Source organism: Manacus vitellinus, unplaced genomic scaffold (genome assembly GCF_001715985.3).
Source record: "Manacus vitellinus isolate BGI_N305 unplaced genomic scaffold, ASM171598v3 scaffold_59_pilon, whole genome shotgun sequence".
NCBI lineage: Eukaryota > Metazoa > Chordata > Aves > Passeriformes > Pipridae > Manacus > Manacus vitellinus.
Genome location: NW_021940681.1, coordinates 3,014,077 through 3,036,718, shown reverse-complemented (window position 1 = coordinate 3,036,718; position 22,642 = coordinate 3,014,077). Strand labels below are relative to the sequence as shown.

General features: G+C 47.4%; 1 protein-coding gene across 1 annotated transcript in view; it reads right to left on the bottom strand.

Annotated features, from left to right (window-relative positions):
- Positions 1-4,783: 4,783 nt before the first annotated feature.
- Positions 4,784-22,642, bottom strand: part of CRACR2B (calcium release activated channel regulator 2B) — a 36,959-nt gene continuing 19,100 nt past the window's right edge. The window contains exons 8-18 of the mRNA XM_008919927.3: positions 20,350-20,537; positions 19,599-19,670; positions 19,127-19,181; positions 14,995-15,074; positions 11,863-12,157; positions 11,539-11,680; positions 11,227-11,308; positions 8,573-8,687; positions 6,796-6,903; positions 6,003-6,079; positions 4,784-4,986 (exon numbers count right to left, since the gene is read on the bottom strand). Coding sequence (XP_008918175.1) covers positions 4,902-4,986; positions 6,003-6,079; positions 6,796-6,903; positions 8,573-8,687; positions 11,227-11,308; positions 11,539-11,680; positions 11,863-12,157; positions 14,995-15,074; positions 19,127-19,181; positions 19,599-19,670; positions 20,350-20,537 — 1,299 coding nt within the window. The 3' untranslated portion in view covers positions 4,784-4,901. The remainder of the gene's footprint in view (positions 4,987-6,002; positions 6,080-6,795; positions 6,904-8,572; positions 8,688-11,226; positions 11,309-11,538; positions 11,681-11,862; positions 12,158-14,994; positions 15,075-19,126; positions 19,182-19,598; positions 19,671-20,349; positions 20,538-22,642) is intronic.

The window sequence follows — 22,642 nt, the reverse complement described above, 5'->3', positions numbered from 1 at the left end:
CTGAGTAGCCTCACATGGTTTTTCAGGGATGGGGTGAAGGGAGGAGATCTGGGCAGGGAGGGAGGAGGTATGGGCAGGGAGCGAGGGAAAATGCCAGTTTAGGATCTCCTGGGTGCTTGCCCCAAGTGTGACATTTAACCTCTCCATGCGCCCAACTCAAAAATCACATCATCCTTCCCAAGAAGTAAACTCAATCCTCACTTCCTCAGCTGATGGGAATCCTGCCTAAGCTTTGCCTTGGAGCTGCTGGAGGGCCAAGTGATAGAGTAAGCCCTGGGGGACCAGGTCATGCTTACACACTGGTAGGTTTTTTGCAGGGAGTGTGTGGCAGAGCCTGGAAGCCACAAACTCCTGGAAGCCCCAAACTCCTGGAAGCCCTTACCCCAGGCCCCAGCCCGCTCCACTGGGCTACTACCTTCTTGCCATGTCCAGGGATTTCTTGCACAAACAGGAGAAAACATAATCCCCTGCCCCAGCAGATTTGGGTCAGCAAACGGGCACGACCAGGCACAAGTGTTGTCTGCACAGAAATCATGTGGCTAAAGGTGAGATACACCACAGGACCCCCCACTCCCAGTTCTCAGCTTGCTGCCGGAGTAATAGATATTTACTGGAGATACATGTTTGCCTCAAAAAGACTAATTTTACCTGCTCAGGTGTCCTGTGGACTAGTAATTTCAGAAGAAGCACACAGCTACATTTGTGTTTGCAGAACAGGGCCTTACCAAACCACATGGCTTGATACATATATAAAACATGCCTTGCAGGCTGGAGAGTCCGGAGACGGATTATTGTAGCCACACCAACAGAAATTTCCGTGTGACTCATAAACAGCCAGATAAGTAATGAACATCTGCTAACAAAGCTCTGAATTGCAGGACTATGGGTCTATTGGAATTGAGTGGGAGATTCCCAAACAGAGCTTTAAAGGTGTATAGCATGGGCTGTGAGATATGTTAATACTTGGAGATTAAGTACTTGGTCTCTCTCTCTGTCTATATATATATATACACACACATGCTAAGTATTTAACAAGTAAAAAGAGCATGAAAAGAAAAACAGAAGAAGGTGACATGACAGGCTGCATGATCCCCATAGCCAGAACTCATTAAATGTGTGTAAATGGAAACTGTCCCTTGGAGTTCACACTGCTGGAATAAAGAAGGTAGAGGAAAACAACATCTCAAACCTTTGCAATTCCCACATTTGTCCTATGGGAAAGCTTTAAACTTAACACCGTGGCTTAATGCTCTCTTTTCAGCCCTGTTTTGGCTTTTCAAAGAGATGCTGTCAGGCTAATCCTCTTACGCTTACCCTTAGCATATTAACATGAAAGAGACAAGTGAAACCCAAAGCAGAGTGAGGTCCCTTTGCCAGCATGCAGAGATTGGTGGCACCATGGCTGCTTATCAGAGCAGCTGCTGTTTTTTTTTTTTTTTTGCTTTTGCCCCTAAATCTGATTGTATACACAGCTGCACTGTTGCCTGTGCCAGGATAAGGCTTCCTGGGCTATAAAAAGAGTACTTTCTTGTGATAGGATTCCAAAATACCTTACAGGGTATGTGCAAAATGTCACTTGTTTCCTAAGAGACTGCAGCCAATATGGTGAAGGAATAAGGCCCTGGGCAGTCTTATTTTGCATCCTCACTCATCTCGTGCCACCTCAGGATGTCTCCATTATTTGCTTTTTATTTCTGCTGCAGTTTCCAGCAGTCACTTGCAAAGGGTGACTGCTCCTAGTCTTCCATTTAGAGGCAGGAGAGATTCTGACACAACAGGAGGATGTAGTAAAATTAAGAATTTTGTGGAAACTCTGCTCTAGTTTGGGTCTGATATCAGACAGGTTTAAAAACTAACAACATGCACCTTCAGACTGTATCTGGGTCTTCCAACAGGAATTATTGTGCTGAGAGACAAAAAGGGCAACAAAAGACCTTCCAGTAATAAACCCCATCCTGGTGCTTACTGTTGTCCAAGCACAACCCGCTCAAACTCTGTGCCATTTTGTCATGCTTGAAACAAAAATCCACCTTTTCCTGCTAAAAAAAAAAGATGAAGTTACAATGAACTACTTGTGTTATCAATTTACAGCAGGGGAAATGAGTAATAATTTGTTTGGTCAAAACTGCAGAGTGATTAATTCTGTAATGCATGAACATCCAGCTGGAGCCATGCCAAGGCACAACGATTAAAAGCAACCAAATTCGTAACTCTAGTGAAAAGGATGCATGGGACATTAATAAAATAAAGGTTTAGTTCTACAGATATAGGTAACAAGGTGAGAACATGCCCTCTCTGAAAGCACTACACACCCAGACACTGGGGAAGCATCTCCCCTTTTTCTCGTCCCTGCTCTGCCTTCCCTGATCAGCTGGACTCTGGCTGCTTGAAAGAGGTAAAAAAAGACTGGAGATTAATTTCTCCTCTGCTGCCTCCAAGACATGGGCTCTTGATCTACTCTCTCCCTACTTACAAGACCCCCTTGTGTACCATCATGGGGGACAGGCAACATCCTGAGCAGTGAGAAGTCACTACAGTCGCTGAAGATGGGAGGCTGAATCTCTTGCAGCATCTGAAAAAAATCTCTCAACACAATGGTTTGTAAGACAGCATTTCTTTATTATCTGTACTGTTTGCACACTAAGAAAACACGCTTAAGGTTGTACATTAAAAGAACCTGGTAGTTCTTGCCATTGCAATATGACAGCACTGATCAAGGTACTACACAGACTGCCTGTATTTGTGTGTCAACTGTAATTTCATGCCTTTGTCTTTGATGTGCTCTGTACAGAGTGTAGGAGGCGCAGGTTCAGAACATTAGCTACTGCTCTCTTCCTTCTGCAGCAGCTTCCCAAATCCTGCTCCTGCAGGTAAGTAACTTAGCATTACGGATGCACCACGACCAAAGACACCAATTCTTGGCCAGCCACTCCATGTTAACCGGCACCTGGAGCTCCCCTAACACAGGTGGTGGGTTCGACCTGTTCAACAGGTGATAATAATGCCTGTGCTCCTTCACGCCTACACTGGTTAGAAAGTCACATCTATGTCCAGATTAGAGGTGTTTTCTGAAAACAGAGATGATTTCCCTTCCCACACATTGTTTCTTGCAAACACAAGGAGTCCCACTGGCAGCACTGCTGGTTTTACTCTAGGCTCCACACTAGCTACCCTGGTTTTGGACCTTTTCTAGCTTTCTGCCTCCTAGTTTCTGGAAGGCATTACTGCAGTTAAACACAATGTGAGCCACAGCCAGCCAACAGTAAGGACTGAGCAGGAGCTTATTACTTTTGGGTATTCGTTTTACTCAGAAATCCTGCTCTTGCAGAGAAAAACTTCCTTTCCTATCTGGAGCAAAGGGCACCAGGAGGAACCATGGAAATTCTTTGTAACACTGGAGGCCTGTAAGTGACTCAGAGCACTTTTCCTGCATGGGATATTCCCAAAGAAATTTGTGCAATAAATAGACATTCAGAGTAACCACCTTATCCCAAGGGAGGAAAGACAGTGGACAAATACAGGCCTTCCCATGCTGCAAGGTTGGGGGGACTGCTTCAAGGCTGCAGGAACACATCTTGTGCCTAAAATGTCGGTCGCATAAACAGCTCAAAGGTGAAAGGGAACAGAGCATTACCAAAAAGGTCACTTAGTCCTACAAGGCTTTAAGAGCAACCGAGCTACAAAGCAGAAAGCATCACACCCCAGAGCACACCAGGTGCTCCATGCCCAGGCACAGCTGCAGCTCTGCCAACAGGCACATGGCTGGGGCCAGTTTCTACCTCAGCCCTCCCCTCCCCTCGCTCTACTTTGCCCCACTCCTGAGCAACAAGAAGGCCCCTTCCCAATGGAAACAGGTTCAGTCCAGCTCTTTCTCAGGCCCTTCACCAGGAAAGTGAGGTTGTTGCACAAGGTCACTGCAAGAGAAAAAGCTGCATTTGACACAAGCAGCTGCCTTGTGCTTCCAGCCCAGGTACATTTGAAAGCACTGCGGGAAAGGCAGTTCCAAGTTGCCGGATATTCTTCAGGAAAAAATAGGAGAATGGGAGGAAACAGGCAGCGTTCAACCTTAAAACAGGCTATATATGGCTCCCCTAGTTTGTACAGCACAGCTCTGGCACTGGGTTATGAATCAGCAACACATGTCAGCACCTGTGAGTCCTAGGGCAACTGCTCTGTGTTCAGTAAACAGTAGGAGAGGGACAGTGACAAGGTCCATTAGGGTAACAATGACATGAAAGCCACTGGGGTGACTCATTCTATCAGTTCATACCATATTCACACATGGAATCAGTTGACTACAATATTGACAAGTCCAACTTAATTTTGGAGTAAATACAGGGCCTTATCCAGATCTTACAGGAAGTGGTGGAAGCGTTCTCACCACAGCAGGATCTCAGCTGGGCGCTACTGTCACAGAGCCAAGAGGAGATGCTGTTCTCTGAGATGGATGGATCACTACTTAAAGAAACTTAAATTTGGGCTAGCACTATCTCTTACACTAAAATTCTACTTAAGACAGCAACCATTGTGTCCTCCACTCTCTGTTGCTAGGCCAGTTCTTTACCAAAGAGAAAAGGAATAAGACTTCATCCCTTTACAGGGAAGCAAACTCTCCAGACAGAAGGCCCACTTTGTCCTATTAGCAAAGACCAGCCAAATTCCCCGAAAGAAGCAGAGGCCTCCAGAGACCAGGGCTGCATGCAGAGTTGGGAAATGAAACAGTGCAGATAATATGCACATTTTGGCCTGATTTAGTGCCTCAAAATTCACAGACTGGGAAAAGCTTCAGCTTCCCCAAATCTCTGGAGAGCTGATACCATCAGATTCAGCTTGCTTGAAAGGAACCCCCAGCTTCATGATACAGTGCTGGCACATGCCTCTTGCTGACACATTGATGTGCCTTATGTGCAGCACCCTTTCCTCCTGCCGATATCTTCCAGCTGCAGGGCATTCTCCCTCTGCCTGTCTTCTTGTGCTGTCAGCAACCTGGAAAGAGCAGCACAGACCAAGAACACAACCTGGTTACTGAGCTCTTCCTGCCAAGGCATTTGCCTCTGCCCTTTGCTCCCCACCAGCCATTTAGGATTGTAAGAAATGACTGGCCAAGAGACCGGACTTCTCTGGAAGTTGGGCTAGGTAAACCACCACACACAGAAAATAAACATGAATTTCCAGGGAACAGGGAAAGAAACTGGACATATATAAGAGGGGACCGCATGGCTTAGTAGTCAGAGCACCAGACCAGGGTGTGAGTGGTCTGTGCCTTATTCCCAAGCTCCCACACTGATTTCAGACTCTTGGGCTGTTTGCTTCACCTGTCTGGGCCATCTTGGGCAGCAGCATGGTAATAAAGCACGCTGAAGGCATGTGCTATGGGAGACACAATTTACCTAGCTGATAAGTAAATCATCCCAGTTAATGAACAATTAGATCCTGCTGTGGATTTAACAGAGATGATGTGCAGGAGGAGGTGAAGGGATAAAAGAAGACAAAAGGATAATTTCCTTGCAAGATTTCAAATACTTTTTTTCCAAAACTATCTTTTTGTAAAAAACCTAAAAATCTTAGAGCAAACTTCTTTCAGCCTAACAAAGTGTCTTATCTCCCTTTAAAACTATTGCCACAAAAATAGCACAGTCAGTACAATGTTTAGTAAGATAGGGAAGAAAAAACCCTTAGAGCTGCATGCAGACTTCCAAAATACCAACTTAAAATCTATAATAGTACACAAGGTTTTTGTGGTGCAATATTCAAATTAAACTCCCAATCTTGCAACAGCCAGCTCTACCAGATGAAATTTTGTGTGTGAAAGTGTCCAGTCTACAATTGGTGCTCTCCAGGCACAGAAGACAATGACCCAGAGTCAGGAAGTCAGGTCTTTTTTGCGACATGGCAGAAAGTCAGTCTCTGACACGCCCCTCTTCTTGGCCATTCCCCAGGAGAGCCCACACCAGTCACCTATAGTGGGGAAAATGTCCCAGGGTGACTTCCTGTTCACTGACCTGGCCATGTGCAGCATGGGCTCCATGATGTTATAGCCAGTCATCGCACTGCACTCATAGAAGACAGCCTTGTATTCCTGCCAGAGAGCACAGCAAGCACCCATGTTGGCTGCCACCTTTCCACCACCATTCATTCACATCCTTGGGAGCTAGTCCACCCCCACCACCAGGAACTCTTCCAAGATCATTTGGGGCCAGGAGAGTGGCTGTTATCACCCCCTCACCAGCCTAGAAAAAGGAGATGCTTTTCCAGCATTGGGGGCCCAGACAGAGCATCCACAAGGGAGCATTGGAGAAGTTGTTCGGGAAGAGAATATATCTGCTCAGGGTACTTTAATTCCCTTACCTTTGTGTTGCAGAGTTCAGAAGATAGGGAACACCTTTGAAACCACTTTCAGCCTCCCCCCACCCAGGGGCCAAAGTCCCAGCAAGTATGCAGACAAGGGATTGAGGGAAAAGGCAGGATGATATTACAGTAAGGAGTCCTCAGATGGGAAAACAGCCATGCAAGTTTTCCTCAGAAAGACTATAAGGAGGCATTAAGCCTCAAGAGAAATAAATGAGCCTGCCTCAAGGGCCATTGTGTGCCACATAAGAGCCACCATCTCATCCTGCCTGGTACCAGAGGGACCTTGGTACATGTTTATATTGGAGAAACAGGGGGTGAGGGAGAGCAGCAAGGTACCATACTGGAAAATGGCTCCAAGAAGGGTTTTCTGCCAGCCAGGCTGCCCTGCTAACAGCTGAAGGGGGGGCTGCAGAGCAGGTCAAGCAGCAGAGCAGAGAGTCACACCTTTGCCAGCCTTTCCCCCTCCACCTTGGGCACATTCCGGGTCTCTCTCTGCACAGCATCCATTTTATTTCCAAGCAGAAAGACCACAGCTCCATCCTCGATACCTTCCTGCAAAGGAAACAGAGTAAAGGACCCTGGAAACTCAGCTGAAGGAGGGAAGTAACTCAGAGCAGATCCTTCCAGTTCATGCAAACAAGACCTTCAGCAGCACGATTGGGCCCTTTAGCTCAATAAAGGGCCATTCTTTCAGTAGCCCCAGGGATTTATGGAAGAAAGCTTAAGCTACTGGAATGTATTCCAAATCTTTGTCATGTTCAGCTGGGATGCTGAGAGAGGGGAGACAGGACATAAGTTCCTCTCAGGGAAATAACAAGCCTAAGGAAAAGCAGCTTGCCCCATAGGCTGCTGGGAATTTGAGATCAGGCAGAGCTTCTTAATAAGTTCAATAATTTTTGTGTGTATGTGTGGTACTATTCCTCTGATGTGCTGTCCTCAACTCAGTGATCCCTTGCTAAAAATTCACTGGCCAAGCAAGATAAGCAACTTTCAACTCGTACACTGTCTCTGTAGGGATTGTTTATTCTTGGAACCCTTTACATCTGGTAAAACTCCCTCAGGTTCCACTGGCTCACTAGAACATTGCCAGAGTAGGAATAGGGCTTAAAGTTATTTCCAAACTTGAGTGCCCTGGATGACATAATACAGTACCTGAACAGCTTCAAAACAAGATAAGTACACAGATGGGCAGAGGAAAAGAAGAGAGATATTACAAGTTACATATTTTGCCTGCTTTGATTTTCTGTGTGCTCAGTTTAACCTTCCTGAAAGAAGCCTGATTTTCAGAGGCTGGTTTAGTTTTGAAAATCTTAACCTTTGATCTTTTAGAGTTCAAAGAAATATCTGAGCGGTTGTTTGTTTGTTTTTCCCAACAAGCCTGTGGAAGTTAATAATATTAGAAACCTCCATCCTATGCTTATTCATTTCACAAGCATCTTGTTTTATTTTGAGACTCAGTATAATCACAACAAAACCACCTTTCACAATTCCCATTCAACATCTTGATCATCTACACCCAAGTTATTTAAATTATATAGATGGGTATTTTTGTCTCCCCAAGGAGATACAAGCCACAGATGAACGCTTTTTTTGAGAGTTTGGAAATAAAAGGCAGGAGGGCAAGTTACAATGTTAATACACAGTTACCAAATAAAGAAAAAAATAGAAAAGGAAAAAATTACCAATTGTTAAAGTTGGAGCAAATGAGAGAAACCAAAAAAGCTATTCCTAATAATGCAGTCCCATCTAGAAATATCCAAACAGAGTCAGGATGTGACCATACAAAGTGCTGTGCTGCAGGTCTGAGCCTAAATGCATCAGGGCTGTCTCCCTTTCCTGTGCATAGGCTGGACACCAGGACATCTCCTTACCTGAGCACAGGTGTGATGTGACCATGTTTAGGAGATGTTGCCAATGCACATGGGCTGCTTACAAACGCAGACTACTGTTGTGGCAGGTCCCACCACATTCTGCCACAGAAACAGCCCTCCTTCACTCAGTGGCCTACACTGGCTTTGGTATCTTCAGCACAAAGCCCCTGGTCCCAGCCTGACTCCCACAGGCAGCACCCACAGCATCTGCTTTGATAATTCAACTCCACAGGGTCAGTAGGACCTCCTGGGGCGCTGGGGAATGTCGCTCCCAGACAGACTGTTGGAGCTGGTCTGGAGCAAGGCAGTGGCAGCACCACGAGCTTGGATAGCCGCGGTCCCGCTCTCACCTGGATGCTGCTCATCCAGTTCCGCACGGCCATGAAGGAGCACTCGGCTGTCATGTCGTACATCACCAGAATCCCATCTGCCTTCCGGAAATACTGCTTGGTAATACTCCGAAACCTGAGCCCAAACAAAACCAAAGGCACTCTCAGAACCACGGCCGTGTAATGACAAGAAACAGAGTGGGATTATCTGTCTTTCAGCGCAGGCCCTTTGCAAGGCCTGGCAGCCCCCGTGCGTGTCCCCTGGGGCTGGTGTGTACACCCTGGCGACAGGTCAGATCCTTGCACTCCTGAGGCAGGCCAGGCAGCCAAGGGTAAGCAGGAGTCTTTCCAAATGCATGGTGCTGAGAAAGCAGGAAGGAAGACCTTTGCAGGTGAGGAAGAAAGAAACAAGAATCTGCTTAGGAGGGATAGGAAAAGGAAATTGCCTATGAAAAGGGAAAGTGCTGGACAAAACATGATCTTTCTCTAGAGTCTGTAAGAATCTGCAGACTAAGCTGTACCACAGTACAAACTAGGCATGCATAATGTCTGCCCCAGTGCTGCCAAAACAGCAATTAAGATCTCAGCATCAACAGAGTCTGTTTACAGTCTTGAATCTATAAATCAATGCCATCATAAATAAAAAATCAGGAGTTAGACATAATTTCCAGGAAAAACTCCCACCAGACATCTACTGTGTCCTCTCCGTACCAATTAAAACCACAGGCTTGTATTTTTTGAATAAATTAAAAAAACAAAACCAAACAACCCCCCCCCCAAAACCCAAAAAACTAAAACAAACAAAACCAAAACAAAAAACCCAAAACAAAACCAAAAAAACCAAACCAAAACAAAAAAAACTGAAAAAAAAACCCAACCCAAAAAAACCACCAAAACCAACAACCAAACCAACCAAACAAAAAAACCCAAAAACCAAACTCAAACCTTAAAAATCTGTAAGCAGTTTGTGACAGAGCCATGATATAACCACAGATTGCAAACTGATGGAGTTAAATGTAACACAAGTACTGAAATCTCACTGGAAAGCTGTATATTTCAGCCCTGCACAGGATAGCAAACTCTACTATTCTATTACGAGCCAAGAAAACCTACAGCAAGATGTGAACCTCATGAACTCTTCAGATGATTGCCTGGAGCCTGTTCTTTCTCATTGCAATAAGGGCATGACATTCTGGCAACTACCCAACTGAGAAAGCACAGACTGTGTCTTTGGCAGTCAAGGTGCATCTCTGGAACTGCCAGACAGACCAGATGCTCCAGAAAAAACATCAAAAGGTAGCATGCACCTTTCTCCAGAAGCAGTAAAAGCTTTTGCTTCTTCCCATGTCTTCTAATTGGTATCAGGACTGAACCAAGTTCTCTCTTTCAAGCACACATCTAAGACCTGCTAATGCTAAAGATCCTTCTGCAGACAATCTCTTGAATTTGATGCAATCTGGCCCCAGTAGAATGTCACATTTTATGTCATAACTCCCCTTACTGCTGAGTTTCAGCACTGAAATATCCACAGGAGTCCTTTCAGAAATCATTATTTCTTTAGCATGAAGCTTGATTTTGGAAGAGAGAGTTGCTTTTCGACAACATACTCCTACTTAGTACATTCCCACCAGGTCTGCATGGTGACTGAGCAGACAGCGTCATTGGCATCGTTTAGGATTATAATATTCCCATGATCTCAGCTGCCTCCTGAAGGCCTGCCCCCATAACATATTTAGCCCTAAATATCCAGTACTTATTTTTGTCTGGCCCTTGAGGTTCATGGTCCCCTTGAAATAGCTTTGCATCTTAAGCTTCAAAGTGTATCCCAAGTAAAATGTGATTTACATGAAGGTAGTGATGGGCTTTCATCTCTAGTAGCAGATGAGGGTCAAGTGTGTCCTCTACTACTCTGATCCTCACCAACAGTGCTGATAACATCTAGAGATGGCCCATGCTTTCGAAACTAGAGGCCTTCAATTGGGAACCTGTGTTCACTGTCACAAAAAGCTGCACAGTCCCTCTACCAAGGATTATCGCTTCCACAAGTCTATCAGCAAAAAGGGACAGTGGGAGGGGCCAATAACCTCACTGACAGAGTCCAGCAGGGTAGTTCAAATCACCTTCCCCACAGGTCAAACTAATGCAGCTGGCTTTGACAACTGAATCCGACCTGGAAAGGTTCACACAGTCCTTCCCACCCCCTGAATAGCAGGTGGTGGTGAGCAGCTGGGGACAGGAGTAGCACAGCCGAATCTGAGAAAAGAATGTCTATCCAGAGCCTTAGTTTCTATCCTAACCTGCAGCCCTGTCCTGCAGCTTTTCCCAGAAGTAGGCTGATGCGGGAGAGCTTTGAGGGTTGGAGGAGCTTTGCACCTCACACCATACAGTGATCTATGGACAGACTACCTGGAGCCACAAGCATGCACATCAGACATATGGAAAACTACTTTTCTGTCAACCCTGAGAGAGATCTCCCCAGGCTCTGCTTCACAGCCAAAGCTTCTAGAAATCTCTTGAAAGAGGCCTTTGCTGCAGGTTCAGCACTGGAATAGCTGCTGTGACCTCTCTGGTCCTTCTGAAGCTAATAGTTTTCCCAGGGGTAGAAACCAGCTGCATGCACTTTCCCTTTCCTACAATGAGTCTGGCAGTAGGGCACCCTCACAGAAATTACTTACCTTTCTTGTCCGGCTGTATCCCACAGCTGCAAGGCAACCTGGGTGTTATCCACCATTAAACTCTTCACCTGGTAATCAATACCTGTCAGGAAAGTAACAATGATCATAAGGTAGGAGAGGGAGAAAGCCGCTTGCCATTACAGTGGCCAGGGATCAGCTCTGTTTAGTTCAGGGAAATTGCAAGATTGATTCAATACTGGGAGAGGGACCATCTTGACCTTTAGTTGGGCTGTAATACAGGCAAAAAAGCATTTGTCCAGGCTGACTTTCCCACCCTTCTTATCCAGATGAGTCAGGGACCCTATTACTTACCGATGGTTGCATTGAGCTCAGCCAAGAACCTGTCATAGCAGAAGCGGTGGATGAAGGAACTCTTCCCAACACCAGAGTTCCCTACAAACACCACTTTAAAGATGCGATCTGGGGAACAGCTGGCTGGTTCCAGTGCCTGGAGCTACAATGGAAGAAAGGGACTCAGTTTTGAAAAGCCTAGCTGCAGGCTGTGCTTTCTTTGTGCAGGCATTGGGCCCCTGCACTATAAACCTATGGAGCTGGAGTTAGATGGGAAGAGAGTCAGAAACCCTCAAGTCCCTGGTAGCAGGTGTTTGAGGAAGAACCCCAAGTGACTACACTCACCCTGGTTTCAGTGCCAACAGGCTGTGCTCTAGGAGGCAGCGGAGCAGCATCTAAGCCATCTGCTTTTTTTCTGCAGTCAGTGTCACCCTTCAAAGTCATCTTAAACCACTCAGTATCTGCTGCCAAGGGCCATCTCTCCTTGTCTCTAGGGTTGTCTCCAAAGTTTGTGCTTTCTCCTTCTCCTGTCTTCATCCATGTCCCATTGCCTGGGAAGTATTTACAGTTCTTTCTGTTGGGTTCTTCCACTGCCACATCCGCTGGGAAGGTGAAGGGAAGGTCCGCAGAGGCCAGTTGTCTGTATTAAAGCTCAGAAGCATCACAGGCAGGGTGGGAGGGTAGGGAGTGAGGAGATAGGGAAGAGGAGGAGGTTGCAAATTCCCAAAACAACCAGCACAATCCAATTAGTGCATATGCAGTGCTTGCAGGAACTCTACTTCATACATACACTCCCCACACTCCCCGTGACTAAGTCATCAGAGGCACCCCTAAGGAAAAAGAGACAGCTCACCTGAGCTGTGCTGCACTCATATGTGCCAACAAATTTTTCATTGGTTTTAATAAAAATTGCCAGCTTCTGGATTTTTTTTGAAGAATTCTTTGCCTCCCATTTCCCCCAGTACTGAAAAATGAGGCAAAACATACAAAGGTGGCAAAAAGAGAACCTTAAAAAAAAAGGTGTCAAAAAATACCTCACTATTTTTCTTACAAAACACAATACAAAGAAGTAACAAAGGTTTTGAGGTTAGTGAAGAGGGTTTTGCCTGCAGGCAGCGGCGCGAGGGCTGTCTGATATCCCAGGGAGGCTGCATGCAGTGTGCCCTCTGCTGCAGGCACACAGTCCTGCTCCAGGGAACCTGCCCAGCACTCCCGAACACTGCTGTCCCAGAGTCTTACTGAGTTCAGGCAGCAGAAACCTGCCACAGATGTGCAAATTGCAGTGAACATTCTCACACAGGTGAGAGTCACTTTGTCTGGTGTTGGCTCTGTTCTGGCCTGTATCTATATCTGGCCAAGGTATGGGAGCCGGGACCTGAAGATGTTTCTTTTTAAAGCTTCTAACCAGCCACACTGGCTCTGAATGGCAACAAATGCCCAGGAACCCTGTCCAAGCTGTGGTACTTGGGAATAGGTGTTGCACAGACTGTGCCCACACAAGAGCAGGGTGATGCACTTTGCTCTGCAGGGGGCAGAACTGACATGGTAAGGGGAGGAACAAAAAGCCAAAGGGAGTGAGAACACTTAAAACTCAACCGAAGGGCTTTATCCACCACACACATCTCCATTGCCTTTGCTGGCCAGCAGATTGCATTTGGAAGCAAATTAGAGCTTACTACAGTCAGTCTCTTCAGAGGCAGTACATTCCACCTCACTTTGCAACATTTTTCTCTTGCTACTAGTGCAGGAATCAAGACAACTCTCCTTTCTCAATCCTACAAGTACACCTTATCCGGGTTGAAAAATTCCCCTGCTGCCATGCCTACACTTCCATGAAAGGGAGCTCACATTCCTGGTTGTCCTCCCTACATCTGCCCTGAATGCCAGTCTAGAGCCAGGCCAGCTGGAACCTCTCCCCCTGAAAATCAACACATACTCCCAGACTCAGGCTCTGAGGAACAGCCCCCAGCTCCCAAGGCTGGCACAAGTCACGAAATGAGGGGCTGAGATTCAAGAGCCTCTTTGCGGGGGAAGGAGGGGGTGGGTAAGGAGAGTAAGGTAAGGGACAAACACAAAACCTTCTGAATAGTGACTCCAGATCTCACTGGTTTTATTCATGTTTCTCAAGCAATGTGGTGTGACACAGCACTGGGACAGACACAGGGCCAACAACTACTTCTCCCCTTCTCACATCACCCTTACTGCCAGACTTCTCCACCTGTTAAGCCTTTTCAGTGGGTTTATGCCAGCAGCAGCTAGAAGGATCTCTGCAAGAAATACTTGGGGAGGAAGACGGGGGAACTTGGTAGTCTGATTTGATGGATAGCATGTGTGCCAGTCACGCAGCCACAAAAGAGCTCTGCCTCAAACCTGTCCAAGCAATCTCCCTTCCTGGGCTCAAGTCAGCCCTGCTCCACAATCCACCTGGTTTTCCACCAGTCCATGAGCTAAGGAGCCTGGAGCTCAATGCCACTACCAGAATTACAGACATTAAGTGTGGGTTGAAGCTGGAAGAAACTCTGAGCCTAAACCCATGTCTCTGGTTGGCACTAGGAGGAACCGGGGAGCAATGGAACCCCCTGCAGAGACCTGGTAAGAGACAGGGAAGAAGTGTGCTGCCTTTAAAACTTGTTTGGGGCCAGCAGTTGCAGGTGAGATCCAGCTCCAAGCCAAGTCAGGGCTGGGCTGGCCTCCCCTGCCTCCCAGAGGAACCAGGCTTTTGGCCAATACCAGTGTGCTGGTCACACAACTAGTTCACAAGGGCTGATGCTAAACGCCAGCATGGTTCAGGCAAGCATACGTGGGTATTGAAGGAACTGCACAGTCTGCTTGTATGGGGGGGGGGGAAGAAAAGGCCTTGACCACACAGACATGTTGCCTGCCCTGCCTGAAGGGAGGACTGGTGTGCCAGCTGAGCTTCTGCATAGGTGTACAGGGAGATGGGCAAGATGAACACACCTGGAACTGGGCCCTCACCTTGGGGCCTTCACCTGCCAGAAAGAATCCAAGCCTAGTGAAAGTCCTGCCCTCTCCCATGCCCCAGGGATATGGGCTCTGGCATGAGGCACCAGTGGACAGGATTTCTGCCTGAGGAGGAACTGGCACACTTGGAAGTTGATCCAGTCATTTCAACACAGCTGCCTGACTCGGTTAGAGGCAGCCTTTGTGACTCCCTTCCCATGAACAGTCCCAAACCTTCTGATGGCACTTAGGTTTGCTCCCCCATTGCTGCAGTTAAAAGCAGCAGGGCAGCTGCCTCCCCATGGAAGTTAGCTAATGGTATCTCAGCTTCATGCTGAGCCAACACTACCTGATGCCAAGAGGCAGCTCGAGCCATAGAAAAGCTGCATCCCTCCGTGCTCCCAAAACCAGCCAGCACCAAGGTGGGAGAACTAGACACAGGGCACAGTTTGACTGACAGGCTACTCCAGTGGGCATAGACTGACACCATGAACACAACACAGACACCCATCTAACCGTTTGACTGGCTTGTCGTCCAGCAGGTAACTGCCTAGCACTGAGCCTTTCTTCAACAGGGGCTTTTTGTTCTGAGGCACCTGGAAGTTGAAAAGAGAAGGAATGAAGAATGTGATTACGAGCCAGGAACCTGATCAGCCCCCGTTCAACCACTCACCACCTCTGCAGAGCACTTTGGGGAGGCAAGGCTGGAGCCCTTGCAGCCCCACACCATGCAATGGTAGTGTCCCACTGGAAGGTTCAAACAGAGGTGAGCGCTGGGTGTGCTTTCTTTATTTTGGATAATTTAATTCGTGCAAGAAGCCATCACTGTTGCTGCTTTCTCCTTCACAACATAATTCATCAAAAGTAATAATGTTCCAAACTGAATTCTTTCTCTAGCCAGAGTTTTTATTTCTGCGGTTGTTCTCCACTTGGTCTCACAGTTGAATCTCTCTTCCCCCACCTCCCTCTTTATTATGGTGATGTTTTGTGGGACAGGCCAATTGCCCCCTCCTGAGAAGACACTAATTCCCCTCTTCCACCAGTGCTCGCCCAAAGCTGCACATGAACCACAGGAAAGGAAGGAAACCATTGCAAAGGGCAATGCACATGCTTTGCCTTACATGAATATCCCTCTCCATGCTTTCCTCCAACTTACCTCAGACTGTACACTTCCTACAGCCAGTATTCACTAGCTCCCCAGAGAAGGAGAAAGCAGGACCACTTCTCTCACAACCCTCTTCCCCCCATACAGCAGCTTTGCCTTCCCAGTGGAGTCAAAGATGAGGAGCTGGCTTGCAATCACACAGCAAAGCCTGTGGCAGAGAGGATTGACCTGCAAATCTTCCAAAAGCCATGCTAAAGCCTAGTCCCCACCCCATCCCAAACAGACTAGCTCACTGTTCTGGCCACACACATAGAACACTGAAACAGCACAGCAAGGTGCCCATTGCATCGGCACTGGAAGAAAGGGCCAGTCTGCAAGTCTGGAGATCTCTAATGGGCCCTCACAAATTATTTCTGGGAGTAAAGGTGTGGAAAGAAGGGTTTGCAGCCTGCCAGATCTGCCTCTCACAGCAGTTTTGAACTGACCAAACACCTGCAGGCAGCTCTGGACAGGCCTTTCTTTGTACTGCCCACAGCCCTGGGGGAGGACTATGAAGATTATTTCTTCAGTAACCCTTACTGAAGGCTTATTTTAAGAGGCAAAAAAATTAAGAAGCTGTTCTGTTGGCCAGAACTCCCAGAATACCTTTACTGCAACGCAGTTGAACAAAAGCAGACACTCTGGACTCCACAGAGGACCTCACCCAATTAGGAACTTTAGGGGGAAGGGAGGGGAACAAAACATTTTTTACATGTAAAACATGTTCAAGAAAAGCTCCAGCCACAGAAACAATCCAGCACTGAGAGGGTAACAACTGTGGAGCACAAATCTTCCAAGGCAAAGGACCCCCAAAAGCATAGCATCACTTCAGTCATCACAGCCAGACTGTGTTTCAGACAACCAGTGGTTCTCCAGCAGGGATGGAGGAGGAAGTTTTCAGTGTTTGAGCAGGTTCCCTCAAGGGCACCCTCTAGCTACACAAAGGACAACACTGTGTTGCAGGCCAGTGGAGCAGCCGCAACCTTCAAGTCACCTATGGGGCAAAAGGACTCTCACACAATGTGCTATGACACAACCCTACCTGGAGAGGAAACAGCTTGCAAAGCACATACTTGGGTAAGAAAGGAGAAACAATGGGGCAGGTTCTGCCATTGGTTCTGCCATGCTTTATTGGCCTGCCAGGTTTGTGCAACATTTGGCTTTTCTCCAGGATGGTAAAGGGACAAGACAACATCACAGCTGTATAACACACGATGGCAAGGATTTCACAACAGCACATGTACAAGCATTTTGGATGGGAAAGATTCTGGTTTATCAGTGAAATACAAATACATGTCCAATGTAGTTTAAGTACCAAAACACTCGTCATGATGAGCAGACATGAAATTTGCTCTGTCAACACGCAGCATGCAAGCGTAACTCCACAGCCAGATGGGTCATGGGTGTGAAACTAAACCTGCAATCCCTGGGTTTTAAAAACATCCATCAGTGGTTTGCACATAGGCAGAAACAGCCAGTTTGTGACCCAGACACTGGGACAAGAGAGCGCCCCACAGTGACGTGGGGCCAGGCCCTGCCCACCCTGGCAAGGCCAGAAACTCTTATGAAGAGCAAGGTATTAAGCTGGGCACTGAGAAGAGCAAAGGAGCAGTGACTGGGTTGCTGTTACCCATGAACAGCCTGATCCCTCCTTCCAACCACTTCAAAATTTTTGCTATGAAAGAAATTCTGTTCATCACACCTTCACTTCATGGAAATAACACAACTCTTCCCAGCACTAACAGAGGGTATTAAGGCCTTGGGTTTCTTTTCGGCCTGTAAAAGCAATGATAGTCTCCGGCAGAGAGTGTCTTGCACAGTAGGGATCCCCATCAGAACTCTCCTTTTTGCTGCTGTAGGGCAGTATTGATATTTTCTCTCTCCCTTACAGTGTGACAGGCTGGACAGCAGATCTTCTGCAGGTGTGTGATGACAGCAGCACCTCTGCAATCCCTTGGAGCCCTGCTTTCCTGCGGACTGAAACGAGAGTGGCCAGAGGAAGAAAACAGGCTTCAACTGCCCAGCATGACATAGACTTGACAGATAAGCAATGGTGGTAGGAGGAGTTCACCCTGCTGCCTCATTCCCTACTGCCAGTGGCAGGAGAAGGGACAGAGCGGCTCCTCTGTGCTTTGACTCTCTCTGTTAGGCTCTGTCTTGGCTCTGCCTGCAACTGCCATGTTTCAGAGCAGCCCCCAGCAGGACCTAGCAGGGGAACGGGAGAAGAGAATAGAGGAGAAGCAGACAAGCTTTGTACACACAGAGGTACATACCTGAGCCGTGGTCTCCACAGGCCACCCACCCCACCCACAGGAACCCAGAAGCTGATGAGGCACAACACATGGAAAGAGGAGATGAAACCATTTTCTTTGCCTGCTTGCCCTGGACTCTGCTACAGAGTGACAGTGTTTATTGCTTCTCCAAGAGGGAGCAGGAAGCTGTGGTGCACATACACAAAGCTAGCAGCTTTAAAAATGGAGATTAAAAAAAAACTTTCAGCTTTCAGAAACACACACACACACACACACAAAGGCATATGCACACATCTCGTCTCCATCCAAAAGAGTTACTGACGTTATTTTATACAGCTCTCCACCTGGAGAAGAATTCGAGCCTCTCTCCCAGCAGGGCATTCCACTCCCTATCTGAGCACAGTCCCTATGCTTCCTTCCACATTCCCTTACAAATCAGACAGAAAGGCTCTCGCAGCCTACCACTGCTTGTCCTCACTCCAAGGCATCTATGTCCAGATCTTCAAGTGGGGCATGGTGGCAGAGCAGGCAAAGACACATGGTGGCAGGGATGGGTTTAAGAGGACATAGCAGCCTTGCCAGGGACATTAGGGAATGCAAAGACGGTTTCATGGAAAAACAGTAAGAATTAAAAATAGACCCCATATTTGTGCTTATCGGGGAAAGGCCAGAGATTGACTGTTCCAGATGTCAGAGGCCCTACTTTATCCTAGCCTTCTGACTTAAGGCTCACTGCTGCACCTCCACCCTGCAGAGTTCACAGGAATGGGGAGCTGCCCCAGAGGAACATCTGAAAACATCTGCTACAAACCTAAGGGGTCAGAAAAACTCCAAAACCTTCCTGTGTGCCCCTCCACACCCAGTCAGCCAGCAGCACATCTGGGAATCCATCTTCTTCCTCACCACCCAGCTCCAGGGACGCATCCAGCTTTACTCCCCTCCTTGCCTGTCACAACACACAGACCCCACGTGTGCAGCAGGCAGCACCCCCTGCAGCCCTGCACAGGGCTGTGTGACAGTCACAAGCCAACATGCCTGGGGTTAAACTCGGGCACTTGGCAACAGCAACCAGCAGTGCTTGTCTCCAGCACGGACACAGAGGTGCTGTGAAGTCTGTATTAGGCAGCACACCAGGCCCTGTGAGCTCAGGTCATTGTCCCCCGTGGAAGTGACAGGCCCCCAAGTGATGACAGCAACAGCAGCAGATGAAAAGAGGGTGGTTGGGAATTGGGATTTTCTTTCTTAGACTAACCAGCTTCTTGGCTTCAAAAGCGTCTCGCTCATCTCGAAGTTTCTTGTTCATCTCTCTGCTCCAAAGGAAGACATAGGAAAGACATAATGAGGCACTTGTCCAAAATAGGATAAAGAGAACATTTGAAAGTGAGAACAGAAAGGCAGTTTGAGGCAAAGATGCTATTTAAGGCCAGACATGTTGGGATTTCCGTGTATCCCAGCTCAGGTAATGGGCACCACATGTTTTTTTTAACCAGCGGGAAAGAGTAAATTCCTCCAGAGGAGGGATTACCTCGTGAAATAACAGAGTCTGTAATCTGCCAGAGCTGGTCAGATTGCACAGCTCTGTCTGGACCTAGAAAAACAAGCAGAGTCTGAGCACTGCTTAAATACAATCCTGTAGCTTTCCATGGGAGAAATGAGCACAGTGCTGAAACCTCAGCCCCTTACATACGTAAGAGCTCAGCATTTCCCTCCAGCCTTGCTCTTACCTGAGGAGCTCCAGCTGGCGAAGGAGGCTTTGTTTCTCTTTCTGCATGTTCTTGGAGACTCTAAACACATCCCTGGGTGAAAGGGATTTTAAAAGGGGAAATAAATTAACGGGAGAGAAAATACAAAGATCCCTTTCTCAGGGGCACTCATGGTATTCTCAAAGATAAAGGCCTGCCTTATGCTAGGAAGATTCAGAGGAAGCAGCACTGCTGTGGGAGCTGGGATGGCTGGGTTGAACCACAGCTCTCCTGCTCTCCTCTAGCCTGAGGGTAGGCAACCCATCTTCTCCATTTCCTCAGCTGCTAGAGATGGGGAGGATGATCACTGTCATCTGGATTTGAAACATCCCAATGTTTTATCTATGTATTATTAGATTTAACCCAGTAATGGGAACAGAAGTGATTAGAACAGTATCTTTAAAGAGAGCACTATAGAGGTGATGGTGAACTGGAAAATACATGGAGAAGACGACTTCTTTAGGCTGAGGCTGTACTTTTGCACTGATTTTCTAGCCAAATATCAATGAATATATTCATTTCCCGCTAAAGGTAGGCATAAGATAGCAGTATCACTCCCTGTTTAGGCCCATAAGACCATTGGGATGTTTCTTCTTTTCCTCAAGAAGAGACAGGCAATCCTCTAATAAGACCAAGGCTCCTAATTAGAGATCATTATTCTTTAACTGCTTGCCCACCCTTCCTTCTCTGTCTGTGTCCTTGCCCTGACACCCCCTTTCCTGTCCTTTCCCACCTGTCCTTCTGCTCTTGCTCAAGCTGAGCCTCTTTCTGAAGCTTCTGTAATTGCCCCTTCACCGCCTCCAGCTCCCATTTGCTTTTCTCCAGCTCTTCCAGCAGGTTTTCATTCAGGTGCCGGAGCCTTTCATTCTGCACCCGGGTCTCCAGCTGCTCTGAGTTCAGTGACTGCAGCTGATGTTCCAGCTGCAATGTGAGAGGAGGAGGAGGGATTAAACACAGAGAAGAAGGGTCTTGTGCTACAGTGATGCCTGTAAAAACAACCTGAAAAAGCAGATGTAAACAAGGCAGAAGGGGGTAAACACAACTTAGGTCTGCAGGACCACTAGTGGCATTGAGAAGGTGAACTGGAAGGAATTCTTTCTCATTATGCCAGCACAGGGGAGCAAGCAATACAATTAGGCACAGCTGAGGAAGTGCTTCAGACAGCATGAGGAGCCTGCTGCTGTCAGGCACTGTAGAAATCAGAGCACAAATGAGGGTCAAAGGAGGACTGGAAAAATTTGGGCGGAAGCAGGAATGTGTCTTGGGACCTATTAAGCACAGTTGTTGAAATGCATCTTCTGCTTTAGGGGCTTCCTGAGCCCACGGCAGCTGAAAGGGGGATATATCGAGGTGCAGGGGGCATCTCACACTACACCTGGAAAGTCAAGTGATCAGGTGGCCTTTACTACTGCTGGAGACAGATATACTGTTTAAATGCCACTGGGACACAGCTGCACTGGAGACAGCACAAGCCCCCAGCACAACTAACAAGCCTGATTTGGGAAGCTGAAAGCCTGCTGTCACATACTCAAGCATACTCAGTGACTCAATTCCTCACACATGGCTGGCATAGTCTGGGAAGGAGTCACAGACAGATGCAGCAGTCAAACCTGCCCATCTCAGATGACAAGTAGGGCGCTGCAAGAAGGATCATACGGACACTTCAGTATCTGGCCAGCCAGACCAGCTAACCAGGGCCCTCTGCTGAAGCTGGTGCTACACAGAAACTGCGGCACCATCTGAGAGCTTACTGCCCAAAATAAAAGCATACAGTCCATGCTTACAGACAGAGAGAAGCGCCAGGAATCAGGTCTGATCAGGGTAGCAGGTGGCAGAGTCAGCCTCCACATTTACACCTTCAGCTTGCCTTTTCTCTCAGCCTCATTTCTCCCCCTCTCAAAGGAAAAATAAAGCAGCACAGCTACCCTGCTCTCTGCCAGCACATGTGAACAACAGTCATGAGCGGGAACGAACAGAGCTGACCTTTCCTAGGTTCCCTGAAACACAAACCCTACATCTCTTCCCACTGAGGCTACAAGGGCAAGTCACACCCAGCTTTGCCTGGAGACCTCTAGTCTTTGGACACTGGGGAAAATTTCAGCATGACCATATATGCTGAGCAGTGGAGTTTAGACTAAGAAACCCCTGCTTACAGCCTTTCAAACTTTCAATAAGCCAAGGGACAGGCTTTAAGTAAAGCACAACTGCCCCTCCCTAAGAAATCTCCATCACATAAAACTCTCCTGTTTATGTTGCCTGTACCTGGACGTGATACTGTAGAATAGCACAATCACACTACTGGTCTTACACCACAAGAGGGACCCGATTACCCACACAGCTCAGAGTTAAGGGCATCAGAAACGACAATTTGAGTAACAATGTCTATGCAGCCCAAGTATTCTGCCTTGACCATAGCAAGACGAGATGATACCTAGGAAGAGCATGCCCGGGCTCCTAACTATGGTCCATTCCCCTCATACGCCCCCAGCATCCATGGTCCCTGCACTAGGGATGTTAGAGGCCACATCTCTGACTATTCCTCCTTTTACCAAACATTTACAAGCCTATCGTACAATTGTTTGTCCAATTAATTTTTGAACTGCCAATACTCCCTGCCCCCTATGGCCAAAAGTCCAGCACTAATCTCTGTGTAAGGAAGTATGGTCTTCTAAATCAAATTCATACTGGTCTCACTGAGTGTCCCTCCTCTCTTCTGTTGCAGGACTCAGGGAATAGCAGTTTTATGTGGACCTTATCTGTCACTTTCCCGAGTTCATAAAGCTCACTTGTATCTTCCCTCAGTCCCCTTCTCTCCAAAATCAAGTCTAAGCTTTCCCAGTTTCCCTTCCTAAGGCAGATGCTCCATTTCCATAGTAATGTTAGCTCTCTGTATCTTCATACCCAAGGACACAGTGGAATTAGAGAAGACCAGAACTGCACTCACCAAATGAGGCACTCAAAGATGTGGGCAGCAAGAAAAATACATGCACATTATCTTATTCTTGATATCCTTCCTGATGGCACCT